This window comes from Triplophysa rosa, linkage group LG19 (assembly GCF_024868665.1).
Source record: "Triplophysa rosa linkage group LG19, Trosa_1v2, whole genome shotgun sequence".
Classification (NCBI taxonomy): Eukaryota; Metazoa; Chordata; class Actinopteri; order Cypriniformes; family Nemacheilidae; genus Triplophysa; species Triplophysa rosa.
The window spans coordinates 9935822-9958534 of NC_079908.1; the positions used below are offsets into that span (position 1 = coordinate 9935822).

The 22713-nt window shown below is 36.9% G+C and overlaps 2 protein-coding genes across 3 annotated transcripts in view; both read right to left on the reverse strand.

The window, feature by feature from the left end:
- Positions 1–4401, reverse strand: ecscr (endothelial cell surface expressed chemotaxis and apoptosis regulator). Its single transcript, XM_057359491.1, has 10 exons — positions 4294–4401; positions 3805–3888; positions 2664–2789; positions 2511–2567; positions 2224–2316; positions 1690–1800; positions 1527–1625; positions 1417–1450; positions 1246–1316; positions 1–1139 (listed from the first exon to the last, which is right to left on the reverse strand). Exons 1-10 carry the CDS (start codon positions 4379–4381, stop codon positions 1039–1041), a joined length of 864 nt encoding a protein of 287 aa, XP_057215474.1. The 5' UTR covers positions 4382–4401; the 3' UTR covers positions 1–1038.
- Positions 4402–5464: 1063 nt separating this feature from the next.
- The window catches only part of ppp3ca (protein phosphatase 3, catalytic subunit, alpha isozyme), a 60226-nt gene continuing 42977 nt past the window's right edge, over positions 5465–22713 (reverse strand). Inside the window, exons 7-14 of one of the 2 annotated variants that reach the window (XM_057359488.1) lie at positions 20291–20368; positions 19516–19610; positions 17135–17260; positions 16836–16913; positions 16315–16399; positions 14513–14610; positions 13987–14037; positions 6033–7350 (exon numbers count right to left, since the gene is read on the reverse strand). In XM_057359488.1, coding sequence (XP_057215471.1) covers positions 7172–7350; positions 13987–14037; positions 14513–14610; positions 16315–16399; positions 16836–16913; positions 17135–17260; positions 19516–19610; positions 20291–20368 — 790 coding nt within the window. In that variant the 3' untranslated portion in view covers positions 6033–7171. Of the gene's footprint in view, positions 7351–13986; positions 14038–14512; positions 14611–16314; positions 16400–16835; positions 16914–17134; positions 17261–19515; positions 19611–20290; positions 20369–22713 lie in introns of both variants that reach the window. The other variant, XM_057359489.1, reaches the window with a different exon arrangement.

Sequence of the window (22713 nt, forward strand, 5' to 3'; positions counted from 1 at the left end):
GCGTGACTGTCACTGGACACAATGACCTTGTTCACTTAAATGAAATGGTTCTCAATAGCCTCCCCTAGGGTTTTATTATGGTAAAGTGTAGTAACCATGTTTTTTTTATTTTGTTATTATTTTCTGGCAGATTGATTACCATTTTTACTTTTAAACCATGGTAACGCACGCGCCTGGCCCGAAGTTAATTTCCGGTCTGTGTTTGGTTATAATAAAACAATTTATTTGATTAAATTGATATTATTTTATAGTAATATTGTACTGTATATTAATGGTATAAAATTACATTAAAACCACCCAACATTTGATTCTGGGGTCTACCGGACGTTAAGTTTGGACCACATAACGTTTGTTTATGTAGTTGCTGTTGTAACTGTCTATAGCAAACCCTGGAATATTTGTGGTTTTTACGGTTTTCCTACAAACAAAACAAAACAAAAAACGAATTACTATATCGCCGTTTATCACCAACAACATACACAATACTGTTCAAAATTGATACAATACTGAATCCCAGTAGTCCAAGATTAAAGCCTAAATATTGCTTGCCCTTCTGAAACCTTGCCCATGTTTCATTTATCATATAATTTGATTATTTTTACCATATTTCATTCTGTTTTTGGCAATAAATCATTATTATTAGTCACCCTTTATGTTTGTCACTTAGCTAACCAATAAAAAGTACAGTGGTTTTTCCATTTCCTGAAAAACAGTGAATTTGGACATCCGAGGTTTCAGAAGGAAAACGACGATATGAAATCACTGCTAGAGTAAATTAAACATGTACTGTTTTGTTTGGACTTTTGACCTAAAACCTTTGTAACAAAGATACAGCCGTTGTAACAAGACAGCTTGGCCTCCCATAAACATGTGCCATTAGAAACAAATGTACTATTTTATTTGAGAAAGGTAAGGAATGACACTTTTAAAACATATATTATCACATTAAGCATGTTGTTGTTGTGTGTTGTGATGACCTTGAGATGCATTATAAATGTGTAACATGAGCTGCTGTAATTGTCTGTGATCGGAGAGAAATCAAAGTCCGCCTTTGATGTTCAGCAGGTCTCTGTTAAGTTCTTGGTCCTCGTTGTCCACTATAGTACTGCGAACTGAAGAGACCTGAGGAGAATCTGTGTCTGCAGACATGAGAGAAGGAAACACTGTCCTATTGCAATAATGATAAATGGGATACTGTCTGTCCTGAAAAATACATTTACGCATCTGAATTCTTGCTGTTCTTACCATAGTCTGTGTTTATTGTCCGCACAGAAACAAGAGTGATGCTCTCTTTCTCACAGTTGTTGGTCGTGTTGCTTCATCAAAAATTTGAAAATTGTTTCATTTGAATAATTTCATACAATCTGTTCATTTGTTTTAAAATGTAGAGGCTTCTGTTTGTTTGCAAGCCCTTACCTGTCGGACACCACAGAGTCATAGTTTTTAATACCTATAAAGTAAAAAAAAGTGTTTTAGTGTACTTTGAAAAGTAATGTTGAAACTGTCAGGACTAGAGAGAAACTCACCCTCCTGCTGTTTTGTCCTTCTACAGCGTCCCCTGAGATTGATTGTAGTGACCAGAATCACCATGACAACAATTAAAATGAGTATAAGACTCATTACACCTGTAAGAAAATAGTTTAGCACTGCCAAAAATGTGTATCATGAGTTTATCAAAGTTAAACTTACCAAAAGCAAGTGTAGTAAGACTGTTGCCCGACAGCAGCGCTGGTGGAGCAGTGACCTCTGACTTGGTGATGTTTAATTGAACTGTAGGGGTTATATTTCCAGAAACATCAACTGTGCATGGAGTAAAAGTGTGAGCAGTTTAGGTGTATAGTAGGTTTTAATAGAAATGCAAGTTTCAAAAAGTTATAAGACGGCTATAGATGGTTTCATCAGATGCATGCTCCTGGCCCGAAGTTAACTTGTCTGTTTGGTTATAATATAACAATTTATATTAATATTAATTAATATTAATATTTTATTGAATGTTAATTGTTTAAATTACATTAAAACTACTCATCAGTTATTGATTCTTTGTGGAGGTCAAGCGGAAGTTAAGTTTGGGCCACATAATATATGTTTATGTTTCCGCTGAAACCATCTACAGTATAGGTGTCCATAATGTGCATTGTTAACGGTTGCTTATTTTAGCAAATAGAAATATTTATTTTTGAACATTTCTCTTTTTCTATTAAATATAAAGCTAAGTAGTGACACCTTTTGTTGTAGCCACGGATGAGACAGTACGTTGAGTTGCTTCAGTGTAGGATTCTGAACTTGTTAATGGTGAGCTGGTGATATTGGTTTGTCCTGTAATAAATACACGGTTGTTATGCCCTTTTTTCAGAAAGTTCTACTGAAATTCCGATCTTAACTTAGAAGTGAGATAAAACATTAGTTATCCTAACAGGATAAAAGATTAAATTGCAGCTACAAACACACACACACAAGGTCAAAATCTTCACATGCTCTAAATATTTTACTTAACAGTGGTTAATGTTTACTTTCTGATGTGTCGTTTGAAGAAGTCTTTCTGTTTTCAGCAGGCACAGCTGTAGTACCTGCTTAAATAAAGATTTACAGTGATATGTGTGTGATCTTTTTTGTTTGTTTCAAGCTGATGGATCATTATCGCTAGATATATTATTGTTTCTTACTTGTTATGTGGCTGGAAGTTAAAAGAGCCGTAGTGGTTGTGCTCACAGTTTTAAAGGTGTGGCTGGTCATAACAAGGTCATGATGAGATGCAGGAGTCACTGACATTTCTGGAGATGTTCGGGCGGCTGAAATATGACAAAAGCATTGCATACACATACATTCTAAGAAATAATCCAATGTCTTAGTAAATATCACAAAAATAAACAGCTATATTAAAATTGACCAAAAATTCAACAGTTAATTTCTCTAAAATGTACATATATTATTTAAGTTTATTTAATGAAAAGAAATTACATTTTTAATATACACTTAATATTTTTAGTGAATTCTAAAAGAAACATTTGAGTTACTCGGATTTACTTAAATTTTCTACTTGCATTTACTCAATGTAAGCTAATATGTTTAATTGATTTCACAGCTTAAAAATGTACTAAATTTTTTTGTGTGTAAATTGTTTAACCAAAAACAATTGAGTAAATCATAGTTAAACTTTTTAGAGTGTATCTACACAGCAAAACATAATTTATTCCCATTAATTTATAACATAGTTGCCTAGATTAACTAAGTGATTGTTTACAAAATGAGGTCACTACAGTACCTGTACTTTATTTGCTTATCAACAGAAGTGTTAAGCATAATGTCATAAAAATTCTTCTAAATCCCAACATATCACAGTTATTAAATTAAACCACTGAATACGTTTGTGCATTGGAAATCTTTTGAGAAAAGTCACTGGGCTTCAATGTCAACGTTCTTTAAAGTATGTTTTTGGTGTTCTGTGGAAAAATGTCACACGGGTTTGGAATGACGCAAGAGTGAGCAAATGAAAAAACTATTATCGTTTTTGTGTGAACTATATGCCTTTAAATTACTTGCAAATTATACACTAATGTGCAAAATTAAAAATGAACATCTTCTAAAATACACACTAACAATTAAAATACTCTTCTTTCCAGAGTGTTGCAAACAGCATCTTACTGGGAAACTGCTGAAGACATAGTGACACCTTCTGGTTTATGTGCAATTTGAGTAAAACTCCCTTTTGTGCCAATATGGTTCATGTAGACTGCCAGAAGTAAAATGCAGTAGATTTTCTAAACACTGTAATTATTAATAGACACTATTTACAGGAATACTGACCTGTGTTTGAATCATCAAGCTGTGTGGACAAAGCGGTTGTGTTTGGTAGTGTAGTAGTTGAGATTAATAAGTTTGTGTCATTTCCTGGAGAAAAAACACTGCATGTTTTAAGAGACTACTTATAAGAGACTACTTAATATTTAGTTTTCAAGAACCTTTATCTCCATACATTTTCATCACATATTGTCACAAAAATCAATTCATTTTAATTTAAAAATAAACATGTGCCAACATTTTGTGAGAATTGCACTTGTAATGTTTGAAAAAAAAACAGAACAGAAAAAACATGTCTTTAAACCATTCATAATATGAAACAAGAACTTTTTTTAAAGCTAGTTAATTAGTTTTACTTTGAATGTTTAAAGATCTAAGATTTTAATATTATTAACATTTGGTCAAAGAAATATATACTTCACAAGTAGCAGAAACCCTGACCAAGAAGGACTGGATCTAGAAACATGGCACACTTTTGGGTTCTAATGAACTTACCTGCTGAGATAATGGATGAAGATGCAATGAGGGTAATGAGAAGATAGAGGAGCTGCTCCATGACTAAGTCCAAATGGTTTATTCTCATCTGTCTACAGGACTAATTACAAGTTGGCACCAGGCATTCGTACATTTACCAGATATCAGGAAACACTGAAAATGCTACAGTAATACAAACGTGGTGAAATGCAGACAACCACATAGAAATACTCATACGTGTGTGAATTTAGGTATTAATCTATGTGTCTAAATCAGTTTCCTGCAATGAGGGTTCTTATAGTATTCTATGTGAGTAGTATAACAGTCCTGCTGAGAAACGTGTGCATGGCTGTGTGTGCCAAGCCCTGGTTTAAGGGGGAGGTTACAGTGGCCCTCCTGAGTTTCCTGTGAAAGAATAGCAGGAAGCAGGTGGAATGCCCTCATGGAAAAAAACCTTCATTGGTTGAGTGTTTTAAACACAGCGAATCTTCATTTTAAATGGCATTTCATTTTTGATAAACTGCACATGTGTAGCCTATAATAAAATCATGTAAAATCATTTGGGTAATAATGTCATGAATCCTTAAATTCTGTTATTAATTACTTGAGTCGTTCCAAACACGACAGGCTGAATTCTTCCAACCAATGGAAGTGGATGGGGACCAGAGCGTAGTCACCATGCACTTCCTTTGTGTGGAAAAGAACAGCACAGAACACAGGTTTAGAGTGCCATGAGGTTAAGTAAATAAGAAACATCCCTTTAAAGGTCCAGTGTATGAAATTTAGTGGCATCTAGCGGTGAGGTTGCAAATTGCAACCAACGGCTCACCACTGCTCGCCCTTTCGAAGCACTACGGTGGCTGACAAAGAACTGAGATATCGTCACGTTTTCGCTTCTTTGTTGAAGGAGATCACGTATTTAGGAAGCACGCTCTGGAGAGCAGTTTGTCTGTTTACGGCTACTGTAGAAACAACATGGTGAATTCCATGTATGGGACCCGAGGTGTATGTATACAGAAATGGCACATTCTAAGATAATAAAAAGATAACGCTTCATGCTAGGTCTTTATACACCTCTGAGCACATAGCTATGTATATTGCATTTCTGTCAACAGATCTTGCAAAAAATTACACATTGGACCTTTAAGGGGTTTTCAGCAAATACTGTATTTCCAGCAGCACAAGGGGAAAGACAACATTAGTTCATGCATATTTTATTCAAGAGTAAAAAAAGTGATTTGTCCCATAGGGCATGCTTACAATATGTGTTTTCATTTAGGAGTTAAATGCGAAAACTTAGTTCCAGAGAAAATGACAAGAAAAGTAGTCACAAATCCATAAAATTCCTCCTTTGAAATAAACCACGTCTGGACCAAACAAGGATCAGTAAAACAGTGGAACTTAAAGAACCGTAAGCTTAATTGTAAGAATAAGAAGAATATCGTCAAGAATCATAATGATAATATAGTTGTCCTCTTCAAAGTGAAACACTGAATTTTCCTCGTGTCCAGTTTGTTTACATTTGAATAACCATGCGATCATGCTTTGGCAGCCTGAATGTTGCTTGAGTAATATGTTCATTCACACTACTGAACAACTTCTGTACACCAACTGAACAGAGAAAAAAAAAACGAAAGGAAACAAAAAGAGCATCAAGTGCCTGTACAGCAAAACTATACAAAAATAAATAAACGATAAAATGATTTAAATGAAAAAAGAGAAATGAAATTAAAGATTACAAAATCATATATATTTATAGAGATATAAAAACAAACTAGACCTTTACAAATATAATCTGAAGAGGGAAATAATTCAAGTCTACTATATTGAAACACATCACAATTATAATTTCACATATCAATAAGGAACTTGATTGCATGCACTGATGCGTTCAGTACCATAGATGCTGTTGAAAATCATTGTCCTCGACCATTGTTGATAATCACTGATTTAAATATACTTATATATATATATATATTTATATATATATATTTTTATTTGACTTGCGAAATGTACTATGTGCATTCTCTCTCAAGTTACAGGCAGGTGAGAAACAATCAGGAAGGTGGCGCCAAAGGTTGAGCTTTCACCGGAGTATTACTCCACATCCCAATGGTGCTTTTGATCAGAAGAGTCTGGGCAAACAGCACCGCTACGCTCCGCCCTTCATGGCATCCTACCAAAAACCAAATCAATAAATAAAACCCCCCACGTAAGATTGCATTGTCAGTAATAAAATGTACATATTTTGTTGTCAAATGTCCTTGCTTACAAATGTTTTTCATTGTTATGTCGACTCAATTCGTGTTTGTATTAATACTAGTAGCAAAACATTTTCAAGAGTGAGCGAATTTTATTATGAGATGGGATCATGAAAAAACCTCCTAATCAAAATAGGAAAAAGTGTGCATGGAATTTGGTACAGACGCGGCCGCACCGATGAACTGCGAGGATCAGGCTTTAGAGATAGCTCCTAAACCCCGCCCGCTTGTGGGCTGAGTCAAAAAGGAACTGGCAGATTTTGCCCTTGAGACCGCCCCCTCTCTGATAAAGCCACTTTCAGCCCTTGACAAGGCATATCACCCCCCACCCCTCCTTTCCCATTCAACGCTCCCACACAAGGCAGATTTGCAATCAGCAAGATAATCCCGTTTCAACCGTAAGCGGCAAACTGATGACAAGGAAAGACTCCGCCTCTCACCCACTCGAGTGAAAGGTTTTAAGTTAGACAGTTTGGTTCTCGAATTAAACATTGGAGCATGGAGGGATGTGTAGGTGGTGTTATGTCATCGGGTGTTTGTTGGAAGCAGGAGGTCTTAAATCACGGGTTTGGCGTTGTCCTGCCATGCATCGTAGCGGTGGCATGGACTCAGGTGCAGGTGGGTGGGCAACTGTTTCATCACTGGATGTTGCTGTTGTCGTCAGTGCCATTGGTCTCAGACACGTTCATCTTGCCCATCGAGTGGCCCACGTGGTTGATCCCGTCCTTGCGGGGCGGCATGCGCTCGTTGACGCGGTCCAGACCTTTAGCCTCCTCGAAGCTGCTGATCTTGTGCTGGGGAGAGAAGCCGCGGATGGCTGCGGGGGGACAGGAAAAGCCCAAAATGAACATCGGTACTTCTGATTGCCAACGATATTTGTAGAAAAAAATGTGTATACCAAATCTTAGTTTAAACATGACCTGCTACTAGGGCCGCACAAGTAGTGTATATATGTATATTAATAGAAGGGATAGTATACCCCAAAATGAAAAATAAGTCATCATTTACGCACCCTCTTGTCATTTCAAACCTGTATGAAGATATTCTCCGTTATGAAGAATGTTGGTAACCGAACAGCGATGGCACCCATTCACTTTTTGAATTCACAATTGTATGGACACAAAACCAATGCAAGTCAATGGGTACCGCCGTTGAACGGTGACCAACATTCTTCAAAATATCCTCTTTGAGTTCTGCGGTAGAAAGAAAGTCATACAGGTTTGAAATGACTGACAGTTACTGATCAAGCAAAAAAAGTCACAGCAAACTGACCTTACCTTGATTCACAATGGTAATCTTATAATAATGATTTATAATTTGAGCTGTCAGGTACGATTTCATGAAAATGACAGTCTGACATTATTTGACTTCAACACACATATGGATGCAATTTTGCATTTCTAACAGAGATGGCAATAGAGAGGCAAAAGTTAAAGGGATAGTTCATCCAAAAATGAAAATTCTGTCATGAATTACACTCTAGTTGTTCCAAACCTGTATAAATTTCTTTGTTTAGTTGAACACAGAGAAATATATTTGGACTAATGATTGTAACCAAACAGTTCTTGGACCCCATTGACTACCATAGGAAAAATAATAATGGTAGTCAAAAGTTCCCCAGAATTGTTTGCTTTCCTACATTATTCAAAATATCTTCTTTTGTGTCTGGTTATTTTTCCTACTATGGTAGTCAATGGGGTCCAAGAACTGTTTGTTTACAAGCATTCGTCCAAATATCTTTCTCTGTGTTCATCAGAACAAAGAAATCAATCAAACTTTTATTTATAAAGCACCTTCAAAGCCACAGAGTGTACCAAAGTACTATACCATTCCATACCATACAGTAATACAATATAAAATACAATAAAATCGAAGAAAAGAAGAGAAGAGAAAAAAAAAAAAAACACAAACTATGTAAGACCAATAAAATGGTAGTAGGCTAATAGTAATTAAAGAGTAAAACATCCAGTCCTAAAAGTAATTTACATATTAGCAAAAGCCTCATCAAACAAAATGTAGGCGAGTTTTAAACATGATTACAGAGATAGACATTCTAATAGACAAATGTAAACCATTCCACAATTTTGGAGCAGCGTTTGAAAAAGCACAATCTCCTTTGCTTTTTAAGCGTGACCGAGGAGTTTCAAGGAGCAACTGGTTTTGGGATCTCAAAGACTTCTGTGAGCTACTAAAGTTTATAAGCTCAGAACCATATTTTGGAAGAACAGAAGAACCTTATTCTAAAATGAACTGGTAGCTATGAACTGTAAGGAGACGTTTGAAGACGTGACAATGAAGACTCGATAACACCCATATACAACGCATTACAATAATCAAGACGTGGAGAGATAAAAACGTGAATTACTTTCTCCAGATCACTGAAAGATAAGACAGATTTGAGTTTAGCGATATTTCGCAGTTGGAAGAAGCTTTTCTTCACTACCATTTTCATTTCCCTGTCAAACTTTAACTCTGTATCAAAAATAAAACCTAAATTATTAACATATTTATTTAGAGGCTTCTAGCTGTGAGGCCAAAATCAAGTTGCGTCTCCACTGTCAGGCCAGTAGCACAGCAGCGCTGCTCTAAAACCCCTCCCCTAAACACACCTCTCTGGACCACACGTCACGCAAACCCGCCTACTCAAGCGGGAAGAAGGAAGTTTAGTCAGACAGGAGATAAGTTGGATCTAGGGCTGTTCGATTCAGATTTTTTTGAGTCGATTCCGATTCCAATTCCTGGTTTAGGAATCGAAAGAATCGATTCCAAGAATTGTTTTGATTTTACTACAGTTTTTTTGTAATTAAAAATGTACAAATTTTTAATGCAATACAATTTTCCAAGCTGTCACTTTTTACATTTATTGTTTCTATAACAAAAATATGTCGATCTTGTCCTGCAATTCCAATGTATCATTAACAATATCATTAATAATCTTTCTCAGTTTTTTTTATTTTCTAGCTGTTTTCAAAATAAAGCATAGGTTGAATTACTATGAACTATTTTTAAAGTTATTCAGCAGTGTACACAAAAATACTTGTGGAATAGATAGACAGATCGATAATCTATAAATTGTATTAAAAATATGTAAGAATACTGTGCATATAAGTGTAAATGACAGATCAGGTACTAAGTAGCTTTATTTTTCGTTACTGACTAATAGACTCACACACGTTTTTTTCTTTTTCTAATCTTCTCGTTTAATGTTAAATGCAAATAGTGCAGACAGGTGTTGAAAAAGCTCTGTCCAGCTTTAACCAGACTTCTAAGTAAATATGTTGTCAGAGTGCTTTTATATAAATGCAACTCTCTTCACGCACATACTGAGCTCATCGGTAGAGAGTAAGAGAAGTGCATTGTGTGTGCAAACAAAGCTTTTGCTTTTATGCATGCAGAATATTTTGTCATTCCACAGCTCTAGGCTTCATTCATTAGTTTTTTCTGAAGTCTATACTGTTTTAGACAAGAAACTAATGTGATTTAGTTGACCGATGATATCGGCTCAGGGGCAGGGCTTTTGCTTATGAAGGCTCTTAAAGAGGAGTCGATCCCTTTAACAGTTGGAATCAACTCTCGATTCTCAACGCCTTGGAATCGATTCCCAGCCCTAGCTGGATCGCAATCGTGTCATTACAAAACAAACATGATGGAGAAAACAGAGGCTGCTGTTTGTTTATTACTTTTAATGTCTGCTTGGTGAAAGACGAGGCAGCAAAATAAGACGACATAAGATATAACGGTATCTACAAATAAATAATTTGAAATAAGGTTTCGGTGTACCTTTGCTTTGTGACCTACACTCAGTTGTTTAATCCAATTGCTGTCACATTAGACAATATCATTATAACAATATTTTTCAAGCTAATGAACGATAAACCTAGGCTACTGTCAGACAGTTTCTGGCGGATAATGTTTGACTATTGATGATCGCAACACAGGTTTTTATGTCAGAATTAAAGACTGTAGTGGTCGGAAAGCGGTGTGTTTACGGCGGGATATTATATATTTAATGATTATATAAATCTGAGCAAGGTGACAAAATAAATGCTTTACATTCTGGATACGAGCACATCATCATCCTTCAGAGAGCATCCAGCCTTTGCTGTCATGTTTTGGAGAAATGACGTTCGGTAATGAAAATGAAAGTATCAGCAGCAGGTCATCTACATTCATTTAAGTGACTGGGAACACTGCAGCACACAAGTTTAAAATAAACATAACCTTATCGTCCGCTGGTGTGGACGCAAATATAGTTAAAGTTATCGTTATAATGTGAACGGCCCTTATCAGACAATCATTACAGAATATGTGACCATTAAGAATGATTTTTTTTAATTAAATCCTTAAATCTTTAAATAACCAACCCTTTGTAATAATTTTCACTATTTATAACTGCCCACTAGCCTCTAAGATAATAGCAAAGTATTTATTTTTGTATAGTTTACATCAATGCTTGCAATTCTCTATTTTGAGATTAATATGCAGTTATTTGTTCGTCTTTATACAGTAAAACGTGCGTCTTGCTGCTGCCACGGTTCCTTTGACTCAGATAATCTCCGCCTTTAACCTTAACCACTCCTCAATCCCCAGCTGGCTCGCTGTGGCCCAAGGTTTTTGTCAGGCCAAAATACCCTGGCCGTTGGCCCTGAGTAAGCCCCGGCTCTGTACGATCAAGCCCCGGAAGTGACTGTTGAAACACGACTGTCCCTGGCATGCACTAGCACTCCTGCTTCTGGCTCGACAGTGGAAAAGTGGCTAAAGAGTGATTTAATGGATGTATCATTCCCAGACTTTATAGGCAAGTACATCTGGGTGTCGTCAGCATAAAAATTATACAAGATGCCATGTTTCTTAAAAATAAAACCAAGAGGAAGCATATACAATGAAAATAACACAGGTCCCAGAATGGAACCTTGAGGGACCCCACCCTTGAGGGAGTCTTTTGATGAGAAAAAGTTTACAATTTTAACAGAGAAGGTTCTATTTTGAAGATAATAGGCGAACCAGCTTATCACAGTTCCTTGAATGCCCACATTTTGTTTTAAACATTCAATTAAAATAGAATGATAAATCGTGTCAAATGCTGAACTAAGATCCAACAAAACTAAAGCAACGCTGCTCCCAGAAATTCATACAGATTTGGAAAAACTTGAAGGTGAGTAAATGACAGAATTTTGATTTTTGGGTGAACTATCCCTGGATTGCAGCTTTAAAATGAACACTTTTAATTAAATATACTGTAGGAGAAGCAAGAGTGTCCAAAGCTCTCAAGTCCATCAGTGTATTACTGAGACGAGCTGAGGTTGCAGAAGAGAAACACAATCTGGTTGGCTGAGAGTTCCTGATGAGTTCACCACATGCCACGCCCATACTTCAATCATGAGGGCAGGAGTAAAAGCAGAGCCCAACAGATATCAAATAAACATGCCTCCAGTTTAGAGCTCAAACCATCATGCATGTTACAAAAGGAATGCTCTCTTGATGGTACCACACAAAAAGGGCACAGGGTATATCTGGTTTATAATGATGCTATAAAACTCTCACCATTCTTGTGCATAAAGAACATTGCAACTCCCTGATTCGAAAGGAATCACACTTTACTGCACAAATAGCACCTCGCTAACAGTCATATGAGTTACATAATGCTGTGTTCGAAATGTGAAAAGCGCTGCCTTCACAGGAAATATGTGATATAAATAAAAAGCTTTGTTTTACATAATCACAAGTGATGTTACAATTCTTTGGAAACGTTTTAAAGGCCAAGTACATAAAACGTTGGTATCGGTATATATTTCAGTCTTTTTAACGTTTATTTTAAATGAAAATGTAAATCGCTTTTTGATTTATATACTTAATCAATATTCACCTGTGCAATTTTCAGTAAATCATCTACATGCATAACAATTTTCCATAGGCTAAGTAATTTTGTGTGATAAAAGTGTCATGAGTCACAGGTGGGGAAGAACCCAATTGCAGGCAGAGGGGATGAAGGGGTTAACAAAAGAGTTTATTTAAATGATAAAACACAAAACAAGAACCCACGTGGGGGTAAAACAGTAACAACGGATGAACAGAGACAAAGACTAACTAAACACTAGACTAACCAACAATAGACAAGAACTAAACTCAACACTTACTAAGACGAGACTGGGGAATCCACAACAGGAACACAAGCATGCGGAGACGGTGAGCACAACATGAATACAATGCTACATCCAAAGAGGCACAGCATCAAGACACACAGCTAACACACCACACACAATAACCGAACACAGGACAATGAAACATGAGGACTATATAAAGAGGAGAAAATCAAGAAGGGACAGGTGCAGGGCATGAACTAATTAACAATGTAATTAAGGAGACAAAAGGGCGGGAACAGAGAGGACACCGGAGAGAGAGAGAAAATATGGAAGGCCAAGTGGGCCAAAACGTCTCTCGCCACATTAAACAAGGGATCCTGCCATGATTCTGCCACAAGATCAAGAAAGCCATGACAAGATGAGGCAGAATCACGACAAAAAGGATCTAAAAAAATAAAACGAAAAACACAAGGTGTTGTTTTTAACACAACAGAGTGTATGTTCTCTAACAATATTTAAATAATAGACGATCTTCAATGTTCAAAAATGAAAAATAAAACACAAAAATTAAAAATATGAATTAAATATATTTCAAATAAAATAGAAATTCTCTCAATTTACTCATCCTCATGCCATTCCAGAAGTTTATGACTTCCTTTCTTCAGTAGAACACGTTAAAATATTAATAGGTTCTTTTTGGTTTTCATATAATATTTTATTATTAGCCAAACATGAGCCAATGGGATTGATATTATTGTTTGAATTTGGCACTCTGGTGTGCTTATTTTGGTTTTAATTTCTCTAAATATGATCAAAATATTGTTTTCTCACACATTTCCCTTCAGATCTACATGTACTGTATATAAAGTAGGGTTGTCACGGTACCATAAACATATCTTACGATACTATACCAGCCGAAGTATCACAGTACTTTTTTAAAATCTTCTTTTGTGTTTTGCAGAGGAAAGAAAGTCATACAGGTTTGAAATGACAAGAGGGTGAGTAAATGATGACAGAATTTTCATTCTTTGGTGATCTATTCCTTTAATATCTGTCCTACCGGGTAAGCGTTGTGAAACTTAATGGTCAAATATGTCGTCCTTCTCAGTTTGACATCATACTGACAAGACACTCCCGTGAGGTAGCACCCTTTAGTTTCAGACACAGGCAAACTATGAGCTAATGCTATAGCAAGCAAGTGTTAGCATAGCAGGCTACGACAGATTATCTGAATCTGTCTTTCCCCAGACATGTTTTGTGCCCTTTCATAGTGATGTCTGAACTCTTATTGGGTCTAGTGGCTTCTCTCTCAGTGGTGTGTTAGTTGCTTAGAGCAGTTTGCTTCAATGTATGGCATGTCTTGGAATTACCTTCTCCGTCCTCTGATTCTGTCTCGATGGCTTCAATGGCTTCGACGGTTGCTGGAGGGAGAGTAGGGGAGTGTGTTACACCTGAACAAGCCATGCAACAGCAGTAACGCACAGGCAGCGGTCACGCACGAGTAGTCGCCATGCCCGCGAGACGCATGCACGCCAACCAGACTATGGACCACAGACTCAGACAATCCCCTCAGCCACTCGCTGTGCTACAGACACCCTACAGGCCTCTCAGAAACTCACTCTCACCCCAGTTTACCGGCCACGGGTAAACCGACCCACTAATGTGTCCATGCTTTGGGGGAACTAAGGGAGAGTCACCCCAAAGCCTGGAGTTTGTCAGAGGATACAGAGAGAGACAGATGATGGACAGGTGGAAGAGACAGACACTTACAGAGAGAAAGAGAGAGAGATAGATAGAGGGGAGATAATAGGAAGCAGGAAAACTAGAGAAAGAGAGAGAAGGTGATAGAGAGAGACAAGAACCAGAGACACGCCCAGTGACGGGTCGTGAGCTTACCGCTCTGTAGAGTTTGTTTTCCTCCAGACAGCACGCCGCTGGGCAACATGCCAGTGGGAGTCAGACCCTTCAGAGTCAAGACATTCTCACTCTCCTCTCTGTCAGGACGGGATATAACCATTAGAATTATTACACACACATCAATGAAAAACATTTCATCAGTCAATGACATTATAATATATATATATTGAACCATTTAAAACTAAATTATTTCAGAAGTGGACTCAATTCAAGGGGTAATGAATTTTTCATGATACTTGAAACTACAACTTTGTATTATGGCTGGATGATATACACTACCGGTAAAAAAGGGCTTGAGAAAAACGTTTCACATGATCTTAAAAATCTTTTGAAATGCATTACTTGGACCTAATTATGAATAAAATGCAGCCAATAAGAGTTCAGCATATATGGAAATTCCTTCAATATTGTTGAATGATAAAATAGCAATTATACAATTCTGCAAATTCTAGTCAAAGAGTGACTACTTCACAGCAAAAAAAATGGTAACTCTTCAGTATAGGGGGCAATTCTCACCATTAACTAGTTGTTATTAGCATGCCTATTATTGACATATTGGCTGTTTATTAGTACTTATAAAGCACATATTCTGCATGACCATACTCTACATCCCTAATCCTACCCAATCCCTAAACCTAATAACTACCTTACTAACTATTAATAATCCACAAATTAAGAGTTTATTGGGGAAAAAGTCATAGTTAACGGTTTGTTAATAGCGAGAGTTGCCTCCTATACTGAAGTGTGACCAAAAAAATATTTCTTACTGAGCATTTTTGTCTTGTTTTCTAGTAAAAATATAAAAAAAATTTAATCTAGATATATTTACTTGACAAGGAAAGTGACTTAAGATATTAAGACTTAAGATGTTTCGTTTTATGAAAAAAATCTGCCAATGGGGTTAGAAAAATAATCTTGAATTTAGTTTGACCTTTTTTGACGTACTTAATTCAAGAAATCTTTCCCTACCCCAGATTTTTTTTGATGCGCTTACTATTATTCAAAAATGGGGGAAAATATAAATAAAAAATGAGTGATCCTAAACTTTTGACTGGTACTGTACCTAAAATTCTGAATTTTGATGAAAATCAATACATGTGTCCTGATATTTTTTGCTTTTTTGTGTATGAATGCAAGTCAATGGAACGAAAAGTCTATTAAGACTGCGGTGATAAAATAGATTGGTTGTGACCCTTTGTCACTACTGACTTCTTGAACACGTTGCAAGTGGTGGTATTTTGTTTAGTATCTGCTTTTTAAAAATCAATGCTTCAATTATTCTTATTATAGATTGTGCAGTTTTTTTAGGCTCAACATTCACTCCTGTGTCTCTTTCCACACCTGTGTCGCTTGCTTGATAATAAGTTATGTTTTTCGCAACTCGTGAGATATTAAGGGGGATTAAAATTGCCTATTGGTGCCATATTTGACACATTAATCTTATTTTTCAACGATATCAGATTTTCAATGTATTCTGTAATTTTATAAATTCAACACAATATCTAATATTCAATATATTGTCCAGTCCTAGTATTTATGTTGGTGGAGCAAAATTCAGGAAAAACAATTCTGTCTAAAAAGTAAGCTGCTTGATATTAACGTTATTGTAAAATGCAATTATCACACGTCCGATCATGCTGTTAAACCGGCTATCAGAAACATTAAACGGAAAAAAAAATAGAAAATCTCCCCCCTTTCTATCATTTCCGACACCAGAGAATGACTTCACAAGCATCTGACCCAGTTGACCGCGGTCTGAATGATTCAAGCCCTGTTTGTACCTGAGCACAGAGAACATCTTGGCCATCTTCCCAATGGCACGGATCTTGTTCCTAATCACCTCTTTCCGAGCAGCTGCTGCATTGGCTGTGGGCAGAAATAAAAAATTAACCAGTTTCAGACCGTGTGACCACATGCTAGAAAACTACAGAAACTTTCAAATTGCCCTTTGTGATCTTAGCAGACTAAAGCAAACGGAAACGCAAGGAAGGACAAATAGTGTGCTGGTGGCAATTACTTTAGCGGGTAGCTAAGGGTACAAATCGAGAGCTAAAGAGGAACGCAAGTGCCATTACTAATACAACATTACACAACTGCAAAGCCTCGCAGGCACTTTATGAGAAAGATATTGAAGGAACCGAGTCATTATTCAGGATGTACCTAATGTCAAATAGGCAATTTCTGTAGGGAAATGATAATCATGTTTCATGCGGGGAAATCATAAATCATGCTTATTATTTGTATGCGGATGCTTGTGTATCCAAATGGCAGATTACACAGTGAAGGAAGTGAAATGTCTCACCGTCAAAGATCTCATCTCCATCATTCATCAGCTCGTCGTCGGAGCAGATGCTCAACACGTTGACCAGCATCTCTGTGACTGTTGGAAAAGCAAAGACATTTACAGATCATATCAAAGCAGCGGACGCTGTTATTGATACAAATGTTTGGTTCAGGTTTTGAATCTTTTCAATTGTGAAATGTATTCAGATGTAAAAGAAACAATATGCACAATATGAACAGTTTTAAGGGCACTGGAGCCTCTCATGCCCCAAAAAACAGAACATGAAGGTTAAGACAGAATGTTAAATCTGAGGGTACCTTTCTCTCCTACGAACGGCAGCGACCAGGTGAAGACGTCCATGAAATTTGGCAGCCAGTAGGGGTGAGGGGAGCAGTTGAACTGCCGGATGTTCATTACATTGTTCTCGTACTTGAGAACAGCAGCTGAGGAAGTGAATAATCTGAATAAGTAAGCCAGCGGCATCGAGACTTCTCAAATCAATAATTTGAGCAGTAATCTCAAAACAGCGTGGTTCCTGAGCCACAGGGTTACTTTCCTCATCCACTGATGCAATGCAGGTGGAACTGTGGTTTTAATTGTGTCTTCAGTACATACTGTTTTATGATTTTTAAATAAGTGCTCAAATAAACCAAATTATCTCGCTATAGTTTGTATATGTGATTATATTACAAGGGTGAATAAGCACATTTACGGGCACAGTTATGTCCCGGGGTTCATTTTTAATAACTAAAAGATTTTAACTTTTATATTTTTGTTATATGAAGGTCATTTAAAAAACTTGTGAAGTTCTTAAAAAACTTCTTCCAAATACATCATACCTCAAATATCTTAAAGGTCCAGTCAGTGAAATCTAGCAGCAAGGTTGCGAATTGCAACCAACCGCTCACTCCACCCTCCCCCTCCTGTTCGAAACACTACGACGGCTGACAGAATATGACGAATTATATGCAAGGGGTCCCGCGGTGTATGTAGATAGAAATAGCTCATTCTAAGGTAATAACGCTCCATTGTGTAAGCTCTTTATACACCTCTGAAGACATATTTTAGAAGAAAAATCACACACTGGACCTTTAAATGATAAAACTCATAATAAAACAAATAACCATCCGTTTTAAAGGTTACAATATACAGCCGCGGGAAAAAATTAAGAGACCATTCCAAATTTTCAGTTAATCAGCATTTCTAGATGTATTGTGTCCATTCCAGTCCAGTATTTGTTGAATTTCAACCAAATCAAACCTCAGGAGTGACATAAAGTCATCCAACAGCAATATAAAAGATTGACAGCATGACAAGACACACGAAAACTGTGATAAAAATTGAGGTTTTCACATGAAAAATTATTTTAGATTTTTTCTAAATAGATGTAGAAATATTACTGTTGAATTACTTAAAGATGGGGTAACACACGCGGTTTCTACCAATTTCATATTAATATTGGGTACCTATACAGTAGTATTGCATACATCGTATCTTCGAAGAGTATTTAGTTTGATCAAATTTATAAAAGAGAGATACAGCTGTAATGATTATTTCTGGAAAAAGTCGAGCTGCTGGAGGGACGGAACTACAGCACGAGCACACAATATATCATCGCATTATTCCTTCGTGTTGTTTACATTATGCATGTACGCGCCGATTGCCAACAAAACACAGACATACTGTATGACTTAGTTTGACTAAACGTCTGGCATCTTTTAGCACTGGGACCGCGCCATCTATCAGTTTCAAACAATCTCCAAATCCAGCTTTATATCTACCGTTTATATTACATCCTTCGCTGAAATGCCTTGAACAAACAAACACACCTCAACTTCTCTCACTGTGGCAAGAGTAACGAGCTGCAGCTGCAGGCCCACAGCGCCGCCAATCTTGATAAGCGGGTCTTCCTATTGCTCATCGGTTCGTGTGTGGGTGGGCTATTTCTTTCGCCTTGCCGTGGGCGTGCTTTTCCGGGTGAATTGCCCAATAAAAGGAATAGAATTATAAAAAACTTTCCGAAACAAGTTGGAGGGAGTGTGTTAAGCAAAGAAATACTACGTCATACGTCCAACTCGTTTATTAACAAGTTGACCATGTTAAGCATGAGAAGCCAGCACATATAACAGTGTAAAGAAGTCAGAATGCATAAAATAGCATGTTACCCCATCTTTAAAACTGATTATGAACTTGTTTTCTTTGCAGTATTTGAGGTCTGAAAAAATACAGGGCATCTTTTCTGTTATTTTGACCTGTTTCTCCATTTTTCATTTTCTGCAAATAAATGCAAATAGAAACAATATTTTTATTTGGAACTGGGGAGAAATATTGTTAGTAGTTCACAGAATGAAACAAAAACGATTTTTCTACCTGTAAATAAAATAAACCTGAAAATAAGTTTGAAACGCTTTCTTAATTATTTACCCAGCTGTATGTTTACCAAAGAGACAAGAGTGTCAATGAAGTGCATGTTTGAGATGAAACATAAGACATGTGATGTGTGATGCAAACGAATAAAAATCAAGGTAAACATCACTTCCGCCTCCACTAGATGGTACTGCTGAGAGCTTGACCCTGTTCCATCAGTGCATGATGAGAGCACATGGATGAGGTCCCTCAAGCTGACTTGCCCACGCTCTCATCCCGCTCTCTGTTCTCTCCAGCTCACGTCTCACTGTAAGGAGAATCCAGGACTCACCTTTATTATTGTAAACATCAAGGTAGTTTGGTGCGGAGAAGATGGTAATAAGGGAGGGGAAGCCGGTGGTCTGACTCTTCCTGTACATCCGGTACCTGTGTGGAGGAAGAGAGAGGTTTCAACTTCTTCTGTTCCACTGGCCTATCAATAAGTGCCCAACTTAGGTATCACAGTAGGTATCATGACGGCTGCAGGCACAGAGGTCCACCTTTAATTTAACCCAGCCAAGCTGAAAACCGGCTCACTCACACATCATTTCATGTGTTCAGTCACTTCAAGTACGTTTCAGTCTGGATGTGACTGACAGTGGTGATGTCTGGGTTGGTAATTAGCCCATCCATTTCCACCCAATCAGGCCAATTTGTAGAATGGAACATGATAGGTGGTCATTATCAATTGACGGTAATCACCCAATCACGGCAATGTGGAGGCATCTTCTCCTCTCACGGTACTATTCGGCCTGTATTTTGCTGTTACTCTCTCAAATCCATGTCTTGGCGAGAACACAATGAGCTCAAGCCAGACAAACAACAGCCTCCCCTGAAACTCTATCCTACAGACAGTGTTACCTTGTCTTACATTACACAGTATTTATCCGATTGCATTTAATAATGTTGGTATTGTTTAGTTTTATTTTGGTACTGCGTTATTTTCTCAACTGTGTTTGAGGATGCACACCCCTGGATGAGATAAGTGAGAGGAAGAGATTGTGATACATAGAAATACAGATTATGACAGATAGATAGCTCAACAAAAAGAGAGAGGGAATACGTACCCTGCATCTTGTGCTTCGTGTGCTCGAATGATTGATAACAAGTTATTATTCTGTAGGAAGTCACAGACTGCTGGATAACTGCAACATGGAAAATAAGAGAGTGAAAAGAGAATACGAGAGAAAATAAGAGCCAGCATTCAGAAACAGTGGGTGGACGTGTCTCATTAACGTTGTATTGTTTTTCTATGCTTTTCACTGTCAGCCAATCAAAACATGTGTGCCTTGTTTACATGTGGCATATCTGCAGTTCAGCATGTGTCCAGTGTGGTGCTCTATACTGCTGGTTATGGGATTTTTTTACTACTCGGCTAAAAAGAGAAGCATGGCTGGCCACCGGTATATGCTGTGATTTGGATGCTGGTTTACTTGTGTCCATCCCAGGTATTTTACCTATTACCAAAGTTATTATAGTTTAATAAAACAATTCCCATGTAAAGTCTCTCTTAAAGGTTTTAAAGCTTGTTTTTAAGGCAAAGTTTTCCACAGTCAGGTGAATTGTCACATAACAGTCCCTATTCCTCATAAATGAGCACATGAACTTTTAAATAAAATAACTATTTTATGTTCTATTAAGAGCCATCACTTCTCCAATTGTTGTGTTTTATTGCTTCTGGTTTGCACAATTTATTTCACAGAAATCCTACAAAGTATGTTGTCTCTTCTTTTTCACATCCTTAAAGCATGATTTTTAATTTTTTTCTCGTGCATACACTGATATTTTTCTGATGTCTGGACTTTGTCATCAGTTTAGTAAATTATAAACAGATATTGATGCGATATATCAACCAATATATTGGTAATAAATACATACTGAAAATGTCTCATCCATAATGTTGGAATTGGCCACATGTTGCTTCAAGTTGAGGCACTAAAATTATTAACTGGAGATAAATAAGAACTAAACTAAAACAGAAATAAAAATGAATTAAACGTATATAGCAACATAAAAATAATAATTAAATGACAAAGCACATATAAAATAACTAAAAATTAAACTGGAATTAACGTGAAAACTAAAAATGTAAAAAATACACATTCAAAATATTAATAAAACTACAAAAAAACTGAAAAAAAACTGTAATAAATATATATACAAGTTATACAATAGATTTTACCAGATGAAATCTGAAGCTCATTCACGTATTTTCCAGCAATTTAAAATGTTCGTAAACGATAAAGATGTTTTATTTTTATCATTTAATCCGTTATTAAAGATCATTAACACACGCTCAGTTTGAACTAAAACAGCTCATTCATAGTAAGCAGGAGGGCTGCCGTTCATAATGTTGCCCTGTCAGAAACTACTGAAACCTGCAGCTTGATATACTGAAGAGAAGCCCATCCGAAGGGTTCATGTACAGCCTGAAGCAACCTCTCACCTTCACTGTCAGGGAGAACTAACACAGCACTGCTTTTGTTTGCCTACAACCCAATAAAACAGTACGACATCTCTCTCTCTCTCTCTCTCGTTCATTCTTCTCTGCATTTTGTTTCTAATGAAGGGACTCGACTGCTTTGCCACAACTTTCTACCAATCACTTCTTCCTCTGCATTTCTTTTTCTCTCTCCTCCATCACTCGCTCCAGTTTAGGAAGAGGAAACGGGTCGTCATGGCAACACCACACTGCAGAGCCCTTGGGGATTGTGGGATAGATCGCAGTGCTGTGATGCCGTGGCTGGCCGCAGTGTGGTCCCTTCACTCTCTTTCTCTGCCTTGTTTTCTGTCCCTCGCTCTAATTCGTTCTCTCTACTGACTACAGTAGGATCAAGAAGCCATAAGGACATCCTCTTTTTTTATTATTATCAATGGACAGCTTCAATGTAGTTATAATTAGACTTAAAGGAACCAACAATAAAAATTCTGTCTTCATTTACTCACCCTAAAGATGTTAGGTAAAGATAAAGATATTTGATATAGCACTTGTAACCAAACAGCTCTTGGCCACCATTGACTACCATAGTAGGACAAATTTATTTGTTCTGTTGAACTTTGAATTTTGAAGAATGTAGGAAGGCAAACAGTTCTAGGACACCTTTAACTACCATTGTAATTTTTCCTACTATGGTAATGATTTGACTTCAAATCATTATCTTACAATAATAGACCTGTGTGGAAGAAATACGATGATAATTTCATTCTGTCACTTTAAAACAAAACAAAAATTTGAAATGTACTTAACTTGATCACACAGGTGTTTGTAACTTTTTTACGAGGTGGCTAATTCGTATGAATTCTTAAGATGTCCAAAAAATAGACAATTATTAGAAGGCAAGCCTGAAGCCCCTCCCCAAACCTCAGCCCTAAACCTGATTGGCAGAAAATCAAATCGTATTAAATGGTACAAATAAGATCGTAAGAATTCATATGAATTAGCCACCTCACAAAATAGTAACAAATTCCTGTGAGATATATCTTTAAAAAA

What these genes read in the sequence shown, in the direction of transcription:
- ecscr (XM_057359491.1), bottom strand. Translation starts at nt 4,381, where the DNA reads ATGAGAATAAACCATTTGGACTTAGTCATGGAGCAGCTCCTCTATCTT. An exon ending in TTCATCCATTATCTCAGCAG is followed by an intron (nt 3,889 to 4,293) that starts GTAAGTTCATTA and finishes TTTTTTCTCCAG; the next exon opens with GAAATGACACAAACTTATTA. An exon ending in GACAATAAACACAGACTATG is followed by an intron (nt 1,140 to 1,245) that starts GTAAGAACAGCA and finishes TCATGTCTGCAG; the next exon opens with ACACAGATTCTCCTCAGGTC.